Below are 20,575 nucleotides of genomic sequence, written 5' to 3' on the forward strand. Positions count from 1 at the left end.
GAATGCGCCCCCCAGCGATGCACACCCGGCGCTCTCTGTGATAGATGTGTCCTTTGGACACAGCTGATCACATGACACGGTAAAGGGCCAATCACAGCAGCCTTTTACCACGTGATCAGCTGTGTCAAATTACAGCTGATCACCATCTAAATACACTTGCCAGTCAACACCTTGACACATACCGTCAGGTCCATAAATATTGGGACATCGACACAATGCTAACATTTTTGGCTCTATACACCACCACAATGGATTTGAAATGAAACTAACAAGATGTGCTTTAACTGCAGACTGTCAGCTTTAATTTGAGGGTATTTACATCCAAATCAGGTGAACAGTGTAGGAATTACAACAGTTTGCATATGTACCTCCCACTTGTTAAGGGACCAAAAGTAATGGGACAGAATAATAATCATAAATCAAACTTTCACTTTTTAATACTTGGTTGCAAATCCTTTGCAGTCAATTACAGCCTGAAGTCTGGAACGCATAGACATCACCAGACGCTGGGTTTCATCCCTGGTGATGCTCTGCCAGGCCTCTACTGCAACTGTCTTCAGTTCCTGCTTGTTCTTGGGGCATTTTCCCTTCAGTTTTGTCTTCAGCAAGTGAAATGCATGCTCAATCGGATTCAGGTCAGGTGATTGACTTGGCCATTGCATAACATTCCACTTCTTTCCCTTAAAAAACTCTTTGGTTGCTTTTGCAGTATGCTTTGGGTCATTGTCCATCTGCACTGTGAAGCGGCATCCAATGAGTTCTGAAGCATTTGGCTGAATATGAGCAGATAATATTGCCCGAAACACTTCAGAATTCATCCTGCTGCTTTTGTCAGCAGTCACATCATCAATAAATACAAGAGAACCAGTTCCATTGGCAGCCATACATGCCCACGCCATGACACTACCACCACCATGCTTCACTGATGAGGTGGTATGTTTAGGATCATGAGCAGTTCCTTTCCTTCTCCATACTCTTCTCTTCCCATCACTCTGGTACAAGTTGATCTTGGTCTCATCTGTCCATAGGATGTTGTTCCAGAACTGTGAAGGCTTTTTTAGATGTCGTTTGGCAAACTCTAATCTGGCCTTCCTGTTTTTGCGGCTCACCAATGGTTTACATCTTGTGGTGAACCCTCTGTATTCACTCTGGTGAAGTCTTCTCTTGATTGTTGACTTTGACACACATACACCTACCTCCTGGAGAGTGTTCTTGATCTGGCCAACTGTTGTGAAGGGTGTTTTCTTCACCAGGGAAAGAATTCTTCGGTCATCCACCACAGTTGTTTTCTGTGGTCTCCCGGGTCTTTTGGTGTTGCTGAGCTCATCGGTGCGTTCCTCCTTTTTAAGAATGTTCCAAACAGTTGTTTTGGCCACGCCTAATGTTTTTGCTATCTCTCTGATGGGTTTGTTTTGTTTTTTCAGCCTAATGATGGCTTGCTTCACTGATAGTGACAGCTCTTTGGATCTCATCTTGAGAGTTGACGGCAACAGATTCCAAATGCAAATAGCACACTTGAAATGAACTCTGGACCTTTTATCTGCTCATTGTATTTGGGATAATGAGGGAATAACACACACCTGGCCATGGAACAGCTGAGAAGCCAATCGTCCCATTACTTTTGTTCCCTTAACAAGTGGGAGGCACATATGCAAACTGTTGTAATTCCTACACCGTTCACCTGGTTTGGATGTAAATACCCTCAAATTAATGCTGGCAGTCTGCAGTTAAAGCATGTCTTGTTTGTTTCATTTCAAATCCACGGTGGTGGTGTATAGAGCCAAAAATGTTAGAATTGTGTTGATGTCCCAATATTTATGGACCTGACTGTATTACAGCATCTGGCACACTGTAATCTGGAGTGACAGGACCAAAAAGTGATTTTTATGGTCACAACTATAAGCTCTGTGTTTTGGAAAGGGGTCAACAAGGCCTAAAGCAACAAGAATACCACTCCACTATGAAGCACAGTGGTGGCTCACTGATGTTTGGGGATGTGTGAGCTCTAAAAGCATGGGGAATCTTGTGAAAGTTGATGGCAGATAGAATGCAGCATGTTATCAGAAAATACTGGCAGATAATTTGCATTCTTCTGCATGCAAGCTGCGCATGGGACACTCTTGGACTTTCCAGCATGACAATGTTCCTAAGCACAAGGTCACGTTGACCCTTCAGTGGTTACAGCAGAAAAATGTGAAGGTTCTAGAGTGGCCACTACAGTCTCCTGATTTTAATATGATTAAGCAACTCTAGGGAGATCTCAAACGTGTGGTGCAGGCAAGACAACCAAAGACTTTCCATGACCTGGAGCCATTTTGCCAACACGAATGGGCAGCTATACCATCTACAAGAACTCAGGACCTTATAGACAACTATTGCAAAAGACTGCATGCTGTCATTGATGCTAAAGGAGGCAATGCACAGTATTAAGAACTAAGGTTATGCAGTCTTTTGAACAGGGGTCATTTCATGTGTTTACTTGTTTCCATGTTTTGTTTTATGATTGTGCTATTATGTTATGACCTACAGTTGAATATGAATCCCATGAGAAATAAAAGAAATGTCTTTTTACTGCTCACTCATGTTTTCTTTTAAAAATGGTACTGAATATTATTAATTTTTCAAGAGAGAAAATAACATGAAGCTTCCTAGTGCCACATCCTAAAAAATGTAAGAAAAAAGTTGCCAGACAAAAAATGTACAGCCAAACTAGCAGATTTTTTAGGCACAGTAAGAGACCATACTATCAAATAAAAATAAAACAATTAATTGACATAAAATTGTCACAAAGGATTTTTGAAACAAACAACACATACATAACCCCCAGACACAACGGGGGAATAAAGGATTAGTACATCGCCTATCCCTTGGCATATAACACATGTCACCTATAGCATAAATGTTGATTCCAATAGTGAGGTTGAAAGTTAGAAAACAGTCAACGCGTTTCGCCTATACCTCTGACTTCTTCAGGATCGTAACGTCTGTATAAGGGAAAGCAGTACTACTGTATATAAAATATAGAAAGAGCAAACAATATATACACAATCAATTATATGCAGTAAAGTAAAAAATACATATAATAAACAAAAAGCAATCATTGGTCTTGCATAGGAATGCGGCAGACAACGATATATATAGTCTGGGGGGCGGACATAGGAGACTCGAGTGCGGAACACAGGCAACAGACCAGGGAACTAGATAGTACATAACGGAGTCCTATAAAAAGAAGCACATAATGCCACCAGCAAATAGTATATTTGTGTAAGTCTAAATATACTGCTTGATGAATGCTTAAACCAAATATATGGACTCATACTCGCAGTGATCATAGATTGTGCCCACATATAGCAAGAACGTTAAAGACTCAAAGCGTAGAAGCTGGAGGCAATTTGGAATAAGGATCAATGAAGGCTTTGACAAGCCTAGAGAAAACAAGCATTTGTGAAATGGGCTAGACCTGGATTGGAGCCTTATATTATATGTCAAAAAAGACCACAAACTTACTAGTGGAGCTGAACAACACTGTTGAATTGGTCTAATGGGAGAGCAATATGTACTCCAGTGTATAGACGTCCGGATCAAAGAGCCAAAGTCATAATCAAACAGGAGCCCGGCACCTTCAGTGGTGCATTGCAAGATATCACCTATAATGCCATAGAACAAAGTAAGACAGCAAGTGACCCATAGAAATAATACTTCACTATATATGTTACTAAATATACTTCACCTTCTTTTTAAACATAAGCGGTGATCCAGATGGAATGACAATGTGATACACTTGCACCAAATCCTTATACAAAGTCCCTATAAAAAGGACCATAAATAGTGCATTAGGAGCCATATATCTATCCCAGTGAGACAACCAAACCCATATACATTAAACCTACAATTGGGCAAAAAGAGATGTAGCAGCCTGTAACGACTGTGTGCAATAGAGACATGGAAGCTGTACGTGACAGCCATCTTGTTAGGTCTCAGCCATGTTGTCTCTCCTGTCCTCCCCCCTCCCTCTTGAATGGAATGTATAGCTGTAAGATGAATGGAGGTCAAAAGGGCCTCTTATCCTAAATTAAACACAGCTAGATGAAACTCCAGGGCTGTAAACCACTAATTAGTCTGGTTCAAGGGGTCTGCTTTGGAAACCACTTTCCTCTGCCCGATCGTAAAACAATAACTCAGTCAGTCATGACCTGTTCGGCAATTAGGGCTAGAGCGTACCATAAAATGTACATTCCAAATGTAGACATTATTATTATTATTATACAGTATTTATAAAGCGCCAATAGTTCACTCAGCGCTGTACATTACAAAGGGGGACAGAACATGTGACAGAACAATACCAATACAATGCAAAACATGAGGGGATCGAGGGCCCTGCTCTTTCGAGCTTACAATCTAGAAGATTTCGCATTCAATTCATGAAGTTCAGCAGGAACTGGGCACATTAATATTAGGTATATATTTGGATAGATGATTTTAATATGAGTCAAACAGGACCTTACATGACTATATTAGCACTTACAAGAGAGAAGAAAATAGTCTCTTTCCTCCTGGGTGACAAGGGTTCGCTGTGTTTTGGTATCCCTGAGTTTGAAATATAATTCTGAATATTAATCTGCCAGTTGCTAGGATGCTACCTGTACCTATTGGAGGTTATTAACCTTAGTATGAAATTGTAAGGCGACTTGGTCATAACCTTGGTTACCGCCTAACACCCATCCCCAAACTGGATGATTGGTCATTTGTTCTCAGACGACACCCCTTTAATATGATAGAAAAAGACTGACAGGCCTGGAAAAGAGAGCTCTCGTTTAACATCAATCAGGAAACATTTAATGGACATGAGAGCCAAGGAAGCCTTTTTATTCTGCTCAAACCAAGGACATTGCAAGTATTCTGCCTTCTGAACTCCTTTCTTTTATTTCTCTGTTTTATTGCTCTCGTTCTATCTTTATAACATCTTTTTCTGTAAATATTTTAATTGCACCATTTTGACCTTTTTAGTAATACATCCTATTTTCTGAAAAGTGTTGAACTGTCTCTAAAGCTTTTAATGAAAACTAAAGAATACCTGTCTCTTGAAGAGTGCTACTGTATGTAATAATCCTCTGAATATATCTGTCTGTGGTGACCGTGTGTATTAGATTTTGTGAGTTTCCTCCTTCTCTGTAAGAAGGTGGTGGTGGCAGCATGAAGGGTTAATTGCGTAATTACCCTGACACAGTAACAATCGCTCTCAGGCTGCTGGCACATAGATTGTGGTCCCGGGAGCTGGAAAATCTTTGTGCAGGGTGCAGCTGAGAGTGGCATTGTTACGCAAGTGACAGCGCGGTGCGAGATCGGCTGGTCCTTCGTTCACGAGTTGGTGAGAAGGGCGGGGATCGGACGCAATGTTCCGTCACACAGCCCGTACCGAAAGTCTGTCACCAAGCACAGCAAATGTTTACCCCTGCCGCGCCAATCGTAGCTGGCCACGTGTGGAACACCATGGGCAGTCACCATGATGGTACGGTGTATGTCCGCCCTAAATGCAGCTGTGCATTGGCCGTACAATTTTTGTCCGGCAACTTTTCCCTTTTTTTTTCAAGAGTATGCAAACTTTTGAGCACAATTGTATATGGAAGCTTACCAGTAATTAGAGGTGGTAGCTGCATTTGTTTTCTTTTTTAGGCTTTTTCCACTTGGTGATCCAGCCAATAGCACACATCTTACTTTAGGGTGGCTACTCTTACTGATCCATTGTACAGTCATGGCCAAAAATATTGGCACACATGCATTTCTGTCAGATCATTTAATGTTTATTTATTACAGGTACTTATATAGTGCTGTCAATTTATGCAAAGCTTTACACATGTTGGAATAGGAAGGGGCCATCCCCAATCTGTTCCCACAAAGCCGGAAGCATGAAATTGTCCAAAATGTCTTGGTATGCTGACGCCTTAAGAGTTCCCTTCACTGGAACTAAGGGGCCAAGCCCAACCCCTGAAAAACAACCCCACACCATAATCCCCCCTCCACCAAACTTTTTACTTGGCACAGTGCAGTCAGGTAATTACTGTTCTCCTGGCAATCGCCAAATCCACATCCATCTGATTGCCAGACAGAGAAGCATAATTTTTCACTCCAGAGAACACATCTCCACTGCTCTAGAGTCCAGTGGCGGCATGCTTTACACCACTGCACCCGACTCTTTGCATAGCACTTGGTGATGTAAGGCTTGGATGAAACGCCTCTATGCACTGATGTTGTGCTAATGTGAAGGCCACATAAAGTACCTTTTGACTCTGCAGACAGTTGATGACTTCTGCACACTGTGCATTGACCCCGCTGTCATTTTTATGTGGCCTACCCCCTCGTGGCTGAGTTGCTGTTGTTCCCAGTTGCGTCCACTTTGTTATAATACCACAAACAGTAGACCATGAAATATTTAGTAGCAAGGAAACGTCACGGATGGACTCATTGCAAAGGTGGCAATCTATCACGGTACCACACTTGAATTCACTGAGTTCCCGAGAGCGACCCATTCTTTCATAAATGTTTGTAGAAGCAGTCTGCATGCCTAGGTGTTTGATTATATAACACCTGTGGCCATGGTGGTGATTGGAACACCAGAATCCAATGATTTGGAGGGCTGGCCCAATACTTTTGGCAATTGTTTGTGTGTATGTGTGCGTGTGTATTTGTTATATACATATATAAATAAATTACATTTCCATCAGTCCGTAATCCTCAAGGAGCCAACAATCTAAGGTCCCTAACACACACACACACACACACACACACACACACACACACACACACACACACACACACACACACACACACACACACACACACACACACACACACACACACACACACACACACACACTGTGGTATATATTTGTATATATAAACTAGGGCTAATCATTGCATTCCAATTTTGTGATGCTCCTGTAATTTGTAATTACACTCACCTGTATCTGTTAACATACAACAAAACAATACAGAAATCACACCAGCAACCAGTTAAAATGATGAAAAATGTACTCAACCTTTCTGTTGTATGTCTGTGTGCCGCATGGAGAAGAGAAAGAGCAGCAGAGAATTCTCTGAGGATTTAGGAACAAAAAATGTGGAAAAGCATGGACAATCTCAAGGTTACAAGTCCATGTCCAGAAATCTTAATGTTCCTGTGTCCACTGTGTGCAACATTATCAAGAAGTTTACAGCCCATGGCACTGTAACTAATCTCCCTGGACATGGACGAATTGATCAGAGATTGCAACGAAGGATTGTTCGAATGGTGGATAAAGAACCTCGATCAACTTCCAGACATATTCAAACTAACTTCAGGCACAGATTGCAACTATGTCATCTCTCACTATATGTCGTCATTTGAATGAAAAGTGGCACTATGGTAGGAGACCCAGGAGGACCCCACTTCTGACAGAGAAACATAAAAACACCAGATTGGAGTTTTCCAAAACTTACCTGAGAAACCAAAATTCTTTTCGAGAATGTGCTTTAGACAGACAAAACAAAATAACAGCTTTTTCGTAAAGCCCATCATTCTACTGTTTTCAGAAAAAGCAGTGAAGCCTTTAAAAAAAAAAAATACAGTCCCGACAGTCAAACATGGTGGAGGTTCACTGATGTTTTGGGGTTGCTTTGCCGCTTCAGGCACTGTGGATGTCTTGACCCTGTGCATGGCATTATGGAATCTGAAGACTACCAAAGAATTCTGGGGTGCAATATACAGTGTCAGAAAATTAGGTCTCCATTAGAGGTCATCGGTCTTACAGCAGGACAATGACCCAAAGCACACGTCAAAAAGCATTTCAGAAATTGTTTAAGACAAAGCGCTGGAGAATACTGAACTGGCCATGAATAAGTCCAGATCTCAGTCCCATAGAGCACCTGTGGGGAGATCGCAAAACAGCAGTTGGGAAAAGTAACCCATCCAATCTGAGAGGCTTGGAGCAGTTGGCAAAAGAGCAGTCCGAAATTCCAGTAGAGAAGTGGAGGAAACTCCTTGATGGTTACAGGATCCAATTGATTTTAGTTATTTTTTTCCAAGGGGTATGCTACCAAATATTAACTTGAGGGTGCCAATGATTTTGTCCAGTCCATTTTTGGGGTTTTGTGTGTATTGTGTCAGATTTGGCTTTTGTTTCTCCACTTTTTTGTGTCATATCAATACAAACAAAAGAAACATGAGATTGCGTAAACAATTGTAATTGCAACAATTCCCTGGGAGAAGAGGTGTATTATCTGACAGAAATGCAGGGATGCCAATATCTTTGGCCATGATTGTATGTATGGAGGACCAACATAGCCATCCTGAGACAGCAACATTGTAGAGGGTAGTTCTAAATGGATTTTTAGAGTTAAATGGACTTTATAAGTGGCTAACAAATTAAATTCCAGTGAACCCCTTTTTAGGCAGTTACAGCAACAGTTTTTTCAGATAGATAAATACAGATAGTTTGTACTTAGGGCATACATCCATGCGTTTGCTTGTGTCAAAACCAAAATCAAAAATTATAATATATTGCAGCTTACAATCCTTAGATGTGACAGATGCTTTACTATTCTTTTTTGTAGGCTTCTTTTCCTTTATTTCACTTTTGATCCTGTCTTAGTCTCCATTCACACCAGTGCATTTTTTAATGCTTTTTGCAGAAAGGCACTACAGTCTATTTAACTTGGTTTCCTGTGGAACATGTTCACATCTATGCTTTTTTGAGCGGCTGCGTTTTTGGAAAGGGTCAGGGACTTTTTTTAAAAGCAAGTATGGTAGTGTGTTTTTGCCGTGTTTTGCATTTTTATTCTGCCCAGCAAAAAAAAGAAACCTGAACAAAATGCGGTAAAAAGGCATAAAAACGCGTGTAGAAAAATGCAAAATGAACTGAGAAACGCATTGAAAGATGGACAAAAAGCAAACTGCATAGGTGTGAATGGAGTCTCAGGGTGTCTGCATTCTGGATGAAATAGTAAAGCAGATACCTTTGGACAGCAGCAGTGCCACTTTTTAAGCATGACACTTTTGCTTTTTCTTTTGGGATAAAGGTTCTACATAAATTTAACCAGTTGCCGACCGCAGATAGCCGAATGACTGCTACATTGCGGCCAGCCAGTTCTAGGAGGGCGTCATATGACGTCCTCCCAGAACCCGCTCTCTTGCATGCCCACGGCGATCTCCGTGATCGCTGTGTCCTACGGACACAGCTGATCACGTGATGTGGTAAAAGGCCAATCACAGCGGCTTTTTACCACATGATCAGCCGTGTCCAATGACACGCTGATCACAGGGAAATGCAATTGCCGGTTCTCGGCTGCACCTTCCTCACGCTGTCAGAACGTGGGGAAAGTACTGCCGAGAACCGGCAGTTGTCAGTGCAGGGATCGGCACCCATCATTAGGGCACTGATGATCAGTGCCCTGATGATCGGTGCCCATCAGTGCCACCCACCGCTGCCCATCAGTGCCATCCACCAGTGCCCTTCAGTGGAGCCCAGCAGTGCTACCAGTCAGTGCCCAGCAGTTGCGCCAGTCAGTGCCCAGTAGTGCCGCCTATCAGTGCTGACTATCAGTACCCATCATCAGTGCCGCCTATCAGTTCCACCTCATTAGTGCTGCCCATCAGTACCGCCTATCGGGGGGGGGTATAAGTGCCCGGTAGGCAAGTGGTTAATGAAAGATGACCATTGTAAGCAACCCTGTCAGTGGTAAATGGTTTGTCTCGACCATCTAACTGCTAATTTGTCAGTTTGGTCTGTGAAAGCGGAACTAAAGGGAGAATTACTCATCTTCCCAACACTCCCTCGCCAGCATCTTCTCCTGTGTGTCAGGTTTCTGCAATCTTCATTGGCCGGAGAGGGATGACTTCACTCCTGCACATGCGCAGGAGCTAGTCATCCTGGCACACTGGATCGGCCCAGAAGCTGTGAGCTGAGCTGTACATGCACAGCTCAGTTTACCTTCTGAGGATCACTGTGAGCAGACGGGTAGGTATGTTTATTGCAGAAGAGACATTGCAAAAGGCCCCTCTGGGGCCTTTACTTATACAGGTGTACCTCGGTTAACGAACGCCTCGGTTAACATAATTTTTGGTTTATGAATGAAAGTCCGTTGAAAATAATGCCTCGGTTTACAAATTTTTTTATGAATTATTTTCGCAATATGAACTGTATGTCGGTGCTGATTTTTAGATGCAATTGTCGGCTTTTTTTTTTTTTTTCTTCACTATAGCTCACAGAATTAGCTGTCACTTTCCCCGGAGTTAAAGCAAACTTTGTTTCTTTTAAGAAACTAAAAGGAAACATTGCTTCTTTTAACTCGGGGAAATAAACTAAAAGGAAACTTTCTTTCTTTTAGCTGGGAGGGAAAGTGACAGCTGAATCTCTGAGCTATAGTAAAGAAAAAAAAAGCGGTAATTACATTTAAAAACTGGCTCCATTCATACCAAGCCCTTTGGGTCTAGTATGGGTTTTGAGGGGAACCCCCATGCAAAAATTAAAAAAAAAATGGCGTGGGGATACCCCCCAAGATCCATACCAGACCCTTATCTGAGCATGCAGCCTGGTAGGTCAGGAAAGGGGACGACGACGAGTGAGCGCCCCCCCAACCATACCAGGCCACATGCCCTCAACATGGGGGGGTGCTTTGGGGCAGGGGGGCTCCCCTCCCCAAAGCACCTTGTCCCCATGTTGATGGGGACAAGTGCCTCTTCCTCACAACCCTGGCCGGTGGTTGTTGGGGTCTGCGAGCAGGGGGCTTATCGGAATCTGGAAGCCCCTTTAACATGGGGGGGCCCAGGTCCCGGCCCCCCATGTGAATGAGTATGGGGTACATGGTCCCGCTACTCATTCACAAAAAACAAAACCTGTAGTGTGAAAAAAGACAGGACACGGTATTTGACAAGTCCTTTATTAAAATAAAAGACTAAAAGAATGCTGCATGGGGACAAAGTGCCTTGGGGGGAGCCCCCCTGCCCCAAAGCACCCCCCCATGTTGAGGGCATGTGGCCCAGTATGGTTCAGGGGGGGGGCACTCACCCCCCCCCCCCCTTCCTGTTTTGTCAGGCTGCATGCCTGGATGAGGGTCTGGTATGGGTTTTGGGGGGGACCCCACACCATTTTTTTTTTTTTAAATTGTTGCGGGAGTTCCCCTCAAAATCCATACCAGACCTGAAGGGTTTGGTATGGATGGGAGGGGGGGACCCCATGCGGTTTTTTAATTATTTTTTGATTCCCAGCAATTCTTTCTTTTACATTCAGCTGTCAGTGGGAAACCCGGCTGACAGCTGAAACATTAACACATGGTTTTCACTACTAAAATACTGCATGACTTGATAAAATAACTCATGCCGTATTTTATTAGCGTTTACTTTTTTCTGACCTCCGGAACAGATTAATTGGTTTTCAAATGCATTCCTATTTGGAACGGCTTTTCGGTTTACAAATTTTTCGCTATACAAAAAGTCCCGCAGAACAAATTAAATTCGTAAGCCAAGGTATACCTGTAGCTCCTCTTTTCCACATCTTCAGTCCCTGCAGTCGCTAGCAATTTTTGCACACTCTCCCTAGCTCCCTGTGATAGTTTCTAGTCCTGGTGACAAGCCACTCAAGTCCTGAAAGTTGCACTGTAGGGAGGCAGAGAATGTACCATGTTTGCTGCCATAGCCAAAAGTATCTACATTTTTACTGAGCAGTTGTGGGGATCAGAGAAGCAGTACAGACAGTGTAAAGAATTTGCCTTCCTGCTTTTATTTAAAAAATGTTTTTATTAGGTTTTCAAACAGTTTTCAAAAAGGTGGTACTTATACATTTGTAAAGACGTACAGTAAGTGATACATTGGTGTAGATTTACTAAAATAGCAAAAATATTTAGCAAAAATATGAGTTCAACTGCACTTGCAAAGTGCACAGTTTGCCTTTATTAAATCCACCCCATTAAGTATGATGGGTAGTGGGAAAAGTAGCATGAGGAAGTAACAAAACTTAAATTATAATTGTAGTGCACCCCCTGGTAGTTTGTGCCTATTTCCTCCCCTTAGTGCACACACAGCCAAGAAGTAGTGTGGGGGTTTGGTTTTGTATTTTTTTTTTTATTAGGGAATGATGCACTTGGATGGGAATAGAGAGCATGGGATACCCCAGAACTGTAGGGCTTGAATTTAAACAGGTTTAGGACTACTAATTTCCTGTCTGCACTTGTATACAAAGAAGGTTTGTACTCCTTCATCTGCACCTGTACAACACCGGACAGTATTGCCCCCCTACTTGGCTGTATTGGCACACTTCAGGCTGAGCGTCAGCCTGTGAAAACCTGAGCAGCCCTAACCAGTCAACTCCTGCTCCACGGAGTCAAACTAAACTTTACCTAACAACCTTACCTAAATCCAAAGGGGTGCTACACAATAAATAGTGTAGCACATCCCCCTCCAAAAAACAAATACTGTAGCTGCTGATTTTTAATATTAGGGCACTTACCTGTCTAGGCTACAGCAGTGTCCTCACCCTGAGCCAATTCCTCGCTGAGCTGTTGGGTGCTGGCGATGCCATCTTGACTAAGGGAAACCGGCAATGAAACCTTGCAGCTTTACAGCTGGTTTCCTACTGCGCATGCGCAAATAGCACTGCACTTTGTGAATGGGCCGCAGTCCTCTGGGACCTGTGAAATGTCCCAAAGGACTGTGGAGGGAGGGGGGGGGGGACTTCTGGCTCAGTTTACCACTGTGAACTGAGCCTGAAGTGGGAGTGGGTACCTGTCAAAACTAAGTACCCACTCCCCCCTCCCTCCAACAGGGTGCAAAATGTGGCAGCAGAGGGAGGGAGGAGGCATATAAGTGGAGCTTCTACTTTTGGGTGGAACTCCTCTTAACTTCAGCAGATGCCATATGCATGAAGATAAACCCCTTATCATGAGGTAATCGAATAGGTTCTGTGCTGAGCCGCTTCCCCTCTGCACATTGACCCCCAAGTTTTGCTCACTTTGCACTGCCGCCATTCAGAGGAGTTCTTGTATTTTTTTTTTTTTTTCAGTGAATACATGACATCCTGTGATTGAATAACATGGAGATCACAAGGTCACCACCCCTCCTCTCCACTTTCACCAACCAGAGAATACCTTATATTCACTGATGAAGATATCAGGAGTTCTCTGAATTCCTGCAGTGCGGAGTGAGCATCCCTGTGTGTACAGTGTGGAAAGGGGGAGCAGCTTGGCCCATGGCCTGGAAGATCATGGCGATCACTGTAGTAGCGCCAACTATTTCTTTGATTGTCAGTGGGATAGTGGTTCCTTGGGTATTATATATGCCTACTTACATTGTGCCAAGCGGGGCCAATAGAACTATATAGTGAAGATCATACCAGGAATTCAGCTTTGAAGACCTCACCAGGGTTAATTTTGATATTAATCCCTTTTTACCTTATCTGCTGGGTTAAACTGAAAGAACATACTGACCTGCCCAGCAAATCCAGCCTTGTCCTGCTGTGGTTCACCAAAAAGCTCTGTAGGCCAGGTCCCATACCACCATCTTTCTTTCCGATGTCATCAGGATGCTGGTTGTCTCTTCCAAGTTCTAGCAACCAACTCCCTTATGATGCTCACTTTGCAATGTATAACAGGAGTAGGGATGAACTCAGGTGTGTTTAGATCCTAGTCTGAACCCACTTGAGCTACCCAACCAGGAACTTTTCACTGCACGCTACCAGTGACTGAGGTACTCCCCACCCTGCAACAGAACATCTAAGGTGAGTTTGAGCTAGAATCCAAACATATTTGAGCTCATTGCTGCCCAGGAGGTGAACTGGCTTGCAGAACTAAAGGTAAAACCTTCTAATTTTGGATGGCGTAAGGGAGGGTTGTAACCCCTTTTTTTTGTCATTTGTGTCTCATTGGGGAGATTTCCCTTCTCTTCCCCATGGCCAAAAGAGGAAGTCAGAGGAAATCCCTGGTAGTCACCAAAACTAGTGTCCCTAATGGAAGATTTCCTCTCCATTCTTGTTCTGGTGACAGCCTAAAATTCAGAATTTTCTTTCACTTTCATGCTCAGTTGTTACAGTAAACATAACAAATGCGCCTTATTCACTCAGGTATGTCTAAACGTACACCTTTTCAAAGGTCTATGTTTGCCTGCATGGATTGCACTAGTTTTCTTTGCATCTCTGTGTATGCAGGTCTATTCAGGCCTATTGGGAAGCAGCGACTGCATGGACATAGACACTGGTCCCAATTTGACAGCTGAGTGGGTGCATGTCCCCAAATGCACACTGCCTGCGTTCGGGTACACGCATCTGCACGGCTGTCAAATTGGGAGCAGTGGCTGCATCCCAATAGAAATGAATGGAGCTGCCTACATGTGGATGCACTGAACGCCTGCAAATCCTGTGCAGGCAAACAACATGGCACTTTGCACAGGCGTGTGAATGAGGCCATGGAGAGGGTGAATCTCCCTGCGGGCCGGTTCACACAACGTGCTCTGCATTTCTGTGCAATTCAGTACAGTGCACTTTTCAGCCAATTCATTTGAATATGTTGAAATCATTTTGGAAGGCACTGAAAGTAGTGCATGCGCTACTTTTCAAAAGCCTACTATGTTGAATCACATGGTACTGAGGTTTAAGCAAACGCACTGCGTTTGTGATCTGCATTTTGGGGGTGTTATGATTATATGGACACCTACAGCAGCTCGCACATTCAGTGCGTTTTGAATGCGGTGTGGGAAATGCACACGGAACTCAGGGTGAACAAGCCCTAAGGCTTGGTTCACATTAGTGTGGGCTGTATGAATATGTGTAATTACATGCCTTCCCGCAAAAAAATCCCCCAAAAAACACAATGCAGTTTAGATGTGTGGGGATACCATTAATCCTAATGACACCCCCACGCATTGGAAACTGCAGTGCAGTTATTTGCACAGGAAACTGCACTATGTGGTTTCCCCGCAGTTGTTTTTTCTGAAAAGGATCAGGCACCTTTTCCCCGCATATAGCAGCCAATCAAATGAATAGGCTGCTGTGCCCTAGCAAACACGACTGCGGGGAAACTGTGCAGCTGTGAACCAGAACTAAAAGTAGGTTCACACTTATGTGGGTCCTGTGGGCACAGCAGCCTGTTCATTCCAGTGGGCTGCTGTACCTGTAGGAAACACGGGGAAAAACTTCCTGACCCTTTATTAAAAATGTGGCCACACAGAAAAGCATAGTGATTTTGCATAGCCAAAAACGTGTCTTGTAACCAGTCCCAGAGGCCTGGGCATTTTAGACTGAGCATCCCCGAGCCCAGGGGCCCTTTCCTTGGAGCCCTGCGATGGAATGCCAGGACGTGGTCACAAATGTGATCTTTGCATCACTGGTAGTTCCACCACTGGTGCTAGCAGTACTTTTTATTTTTTACCATTTTTTTTTTAATTACAATTTAATTTTTTTGTATTTTTTTTGGCATCCCATTAGGGAGCGCTTTGGTGAGATATCAGGGGTCTAAACAAATCCCTACCATCTCACCTTTGAGACATACAAATGAGATTGAGGACGCAGCCCTCAATTTCCAAATCTGCAGCCTCAGCAGCACTGAATTCTGGACAGAGGCTTCCAGCTCATTCACAAGCTGAAGTATAGTAAACACAGTTTATTATGCCTCAGTTATAAATGGATACAGTCAGTGACCGGTACAGTTCATTGAATGCTCATTCAGACAAAGAAGGGGCCTGAAAATTACATATTTACTGACCCCTTCCCCATGTTCCATCCTGACAGATCCCCCACAGCAGCCGACGGGAAGGGGAAATCTGGCAGGGCTGTGGGGGAGGAGGGGAGCAGGAGAGAGCACGCAGGTACCCAGAGAGAGCACAGGGGGACCAGGGGAGAGGACGGGGGCCTGGGGGCATCAGGAAGAAGGTGGATAGGTGGGGAGGCATATAGAGGAACCGATCCATCAATTTCATGCCTGCAGGAGGGAGAGGAGGAGAAGCGGGCATTCAGGAGTGAAATGGACGAATCGGTTCCTCTATGCCCTGCCCCACCACCCTTCCTATCCAGCAAATGCCCAGTGTGCCCTATGGCCGGTCTGGGCCTGCTTGTAACAATTAATTGCACCTGTGCGTCTACAAAATAGCAGTGCGTTGGGGAACATGTGTGATTTTTCCCGGGTCCCCCACCCGCACAATGTGACCCTAAGCCCTGCCAGGGTCATAGACGGCAATAAAAACCTGACAGCTGTTCTAATCCCTCTGTATCTAAAAACAAGTTTTTCCTTTGGTTGTACTGTAAAAATCCAGAGGCGTCTGTGGGCAGCGATGAGAAGAGTTAAATAAAGTTTTTCTCCTATATAAATAGAGGTGTTAACTCTGTATAAATAGAGGAGTGAAGTCAGCAATGTATAAATACACTCCTAGTATAGGTCTTTGTGTTGTGACTGATGTGAGCATGCCTGGGCCACCCAGAACAATTCAGTAGCAGTCTGCAATACGGCCAAGTGAGGAGGAGGAAAAAAAAAAAAAAAGATGGAGAAGAGCGTGGCGCGCACACTGTAATCAGCATCACCGCGGGAGCGCGCACCGTCTACAGGAGAACCCAACATTCTGGTCGGTAGGGAACTGTGCGCAGGCGCTGGGAAGTCTCGCGTCACCAGTAATTGGTGGCGACGCGAGACTTGCCGGCGCATGCGCGGTCCCGAATGGTGAGTCCCCGAGAGGTGCCGGTACTGAGTACCGTTGAGGACCGGCAGGGATAAAGCGCCGTGTGTATGTAGCGCTCGGTGCACCTATGCTCTTGTGGCTGGGCATCGATGTGAACGGTGGGTGCCGGGAGCTGAGCTCTCACTGACTACTGGGGGGGAGTCTGAAGTTTGCATTTGACACTTTTTTTTTTTCTTTGCAAGCTGGCAGTGCAGTGTGTAGGTGTAGTGGGTGCAGTGTGGTGGAGGCCGGGGCCCAGTGCTCGGGGTCAGCCTCCTGGGATGGCAGGACAATCTGTCACATTGACTGTGACCTGCACTGACTGGCAGGCTAGGCCAAGCTTAAAGGGCTAGTCCCCCCCCTGTTCACAGGTCTGCAGGTATGTCCTCTACATTGGTGTACACTGCAGCCTCCGCCCGCCTCCTCGCACTGCGTTTCGCTGCCCATTGGCTACCAAAGTGCCAATCGCTGTGATGGCAGAGATGGGCGGTGTACACAGTGCAGGGCATGGCTCAGAAATGTCAGTTAGCCCCATGCACTGTGCAACTGCCCATTTCTGTTTATTGTGGCAGTTGGTGATTTCTCAGGATTCAAAATAATCTGTATAGAATCCTCTGTTCCTTCAGAATCTTGTTCAACTTCTAAGAACGCTCCGGATCCTAACTGATGTGTGTGTCATCTTTGTGTTTCCTCAGCATGTTAATGTTTACAGCGTATTTGATCATTAGCATTGAATGTATGTTACATATTGAAGGGATCCCGTTGCTGTGGATGGTGCGGTGTCGCTGGACTGGGTGGACGTTTATCAGACGGAATCGGCTCAATTCACACAGCTCTCACACAAGGACAAGGATCTTTATTTTCACCATTCAACTGTCATTTGTAAATCCTATTTAAGACGGAGCCCTTGTTCACACTAATGCGGTGCGCAACATCGTACGTGATTCACACAGGAACCACACCGCATTCCTGTGCAAATCACTTGTCATGTCTGTGTGGTGCATTTTGCATCATTCATTTTGCGTGAATCTGGACCAAAAAGGTGCAGGACCCCTTTTTTTTGTTTTCCTCACATCTGATTCACATTGCATGGGTGTTCATACCCATGCAATGCGAATTCTGGTAATCGCACTGCATTTTGTGATCTGCTTCAGGGTGTCGTTGATTTAACATTAGCACTCGTACCAGATCGCATGGACGCCGTGTGAATCCAATACAGTGCGGAAAACTCACAGTATTCACTGTGTTTCCCGCACGGCATTAGTGTGAACCAGGGCTAAAGCCTTGTTCACGCCATACGTGCAGAAGAAACTGATGGAAACTGACACAGATTTCACTTGTAGAGATCAGTTTTCAAGCGCGCTTCAATGAGTTGTATACACTTTGCAGATTCTTGCGCAAAAAAAAATCTGCATGTGATACTAGTGTTGCGGTGTGAACAGGGCACATAGAGAACAATTGTTTGCATTGTGTTCTTGCAGAACGTATTCAGAAAAACTGACATTTCTGCACCTATGATCTGAACAAGCCCTTAGGGCCTCTTTCTCACCATACTTGCAGAAAAACTAATGGAAACTAACGTGCAGATTTCACTTGCAGAGACATCAGTTTTCATGAGCCCTTAAGCAATTGTTCTCTATGTGCCTTGTTCACACCACAACACTGCTATCACGTGCAGGTTTTTTTCTGCGCGGGAATATGGAATGTGTATAAAACTCATTGAAGAACACATGTAAACTGATGTCTCTACAAGTGAAATCTGCATGTCAGTTTCCATCAGTTTTTCTGTACTTATGGTGTGAATGAGGCAGAAAGACATCAGATTCTTGGCAGAAAGTTCTTGCATAAGGGCCAGTTCACACCAGAACCTGTGCTTTGTGTACGTTTTCTGAACCACATTGAAAACACACGAATGTGTGATCTGCTGCGGGTGACAGTATAATCCTAACCATACCCTAAATGCAGATCGCAAATGCAGTATGCTTGCTTGCACTGGCTCACATGGTACCATGCAATGGTCACGGTATGTTTTTGAGAAGTAGTGCATGCACTATTTTTGGTGCGATTTCTTCCCATTCAAATGAACGGGCTTAAAGTCACACCAGACTGAGTCGCATAGCAATCACACAGGCGCGTTCTGTGTGATCCAGGTGTGAACTGGCCCTTAAAACACAAGGAGGTTTGGCTGCATAGTAAATGCACAAATTTGCGCACAAACGTAAAAATTATACTCACTTTTTTTGGAATGTGGCATAATGCATGTAATACTGACAGGCAATGCTGTTTTTTATTTTTTTCTACTGATCTATAGGCAGCACGTTTACACACGTGTGTACAGGCCCAATAAAAACAATGGTCTGAATCCGAGATCAATTTAAAAAAAAAAAAATGCCTAAAAACATTTTTTTAGGCCTCTGTGTGCAAGAGGCGTAAGGCACACCACACACACGTTACATTCTGATTGTACAGTCTGCTTTATGGTGGTTATACCAGTGAGATAAAGTTAAAGGATTGATGTCTGATTCAACAGAAGGATCGATGTCTGATTCAACAGAAGGATCGATGTCTGATTCAACAGAAGGATCGATGTCTGATTCAACAGAAGGATCGGTGTCTGATTCAACAGAAGGATCGATGTCTGATTCAACAGAAGGATCGATGTCTGATTCAACAAAATGATCATCTCGATATCGAGTGAGCAAGACAAAAATGGGTTAAGTTACAGATGGTGATGGTTTTGGTCAAGCCGATCAGTTGTGACAGCAAAAAATGAAAAAGGTTGTACAGGGTTGATTGGTGGCATTTTTTGCAGCCTTGTGAAGCATAACCATTTTTCATGTAAGTGCACAAAAAAACACCATTGTTCGACCCTGTGTGATCGTTTTTTTTCCCTACCACAACAGATCAACTTGGGTCAATTGAAACTCTCGCTATATGTCACACATGCCATTTTTGTCTTGCTCAACTGATTCCTGATTCAGTTGTTTTACTAAATCAGATATCGATCTTCCAGTTTTATTGCACCATATATGGCCACCATTGGATCGATCAGCAACTATGGTGTTGGTGGCCCTAAGGATGACATGTCCTTGGTGCAGTGTCGTTTTGGCTGTAGGAAGTGAAAACACTGGGGGGAATGATGTGCGTTTCATGCGGTAAATAGGAAATTGATCAAAATGTTGAATGACTTGTAAGTCTCTAGCCTGGTGACAGTAGATAAGTTTGTCATATTTTCCATACTATTAATTGCTTCTCTCTTCAGTGTTACCATCCCATGGGACTTCATTATGTACTGATGGTGTGCAGTACTCCTCATCAACCAATCATATGCCAGCTTCTATTACAGAATTCTGCAAGCTGATTTTGGATTTGTTACTTTTTTATGAACCTAAAATTATATCTACTGTCAAAACATTTTTTTTAAATATTGGATGAAGAAGTGAATAGTTACGACCCATGTCAGATTTTGTTGGGGAGACTTCCTTTAATTTCCTGTCCTGTAGTCGCAAAAGGAAGTGAGTGGAAAACTCTCCAAGGTGAGAGCAATTTCTTTGCAGTTGTCACAGGAAAAATGTCTTCATTGGAAAATGTACCCTTTCTTTCTGTTTGGGTGGCTGCTTAAACTTTTTGGACTTTCCCGTCACTTTCTTTCCCAGTAATAATGACCACCAGGGCAGACAGAGAGGGTGAATTTTCCTATCAGGGACACCGACAGTGATAAGAACTTGATAGGGGGTCTGACATGTTCTCGCTCTGTCCAAAACTAGATGCACTGTAAAATAAATCTGTGATTGGAGAAATTCTATCATGTTTTAGCGCTGGTTTCACATCTGTGCGATTTCCCTGCGGTCACATTTGCTCGGGCACAGCAGCTAATTCATTTTAAGGGGATGCTGTACCCCCTGA

General features: G+C 43.9%; 1 protein-coding gene across 4 annotated transcripts in view; it reads left to right on the plus strand.

Annotated features, from left to right (window-relative positions):
• TLK1 (tousled like kinase 1) overlaps positions 1–20,575 on the plus strand; it is a 326,263-nt gene that overhangs the window by 208,777 nt on the left and 96,911 nt on the right. Inside the window, exon 1 of one of the 4 annotated variants that reach the window (XM_089690527.1) lies at positions 16,654–16,788. The exons of 2 other annotated variants lie outside the window; for them this stretch is intronic. In XM_089690527.1, the coding sequence (XP_089546653.1) occupies positions 16,758–16,788 (31 nt within the window). In that variant the 5' untranslated portion in view covers positions 16,654–16,757. Of the gene's footprint in view, positions 1–16,653; positions 16,789–20,575 lie in introns of those variants that run through there. One more of the 4 variants, XM_089690528.1, reaches the window with a different exon arrangement.

Source organism: Staurois parvus, unplaced genomic scaffold, assembly GCF_062004578.1.
Source record: "Staurois parvus isolate SC_StPar_1 unplaced genomic scaffold, SC_StPar_1.0 ptg000530l, whole genome shotgun sequence".
NCBI classification, from domain to species: Eukaryota; Metazoa; Chordata; class Amphibia; order Anura; family Ranidae; genus Staurois; species Staurois parvus.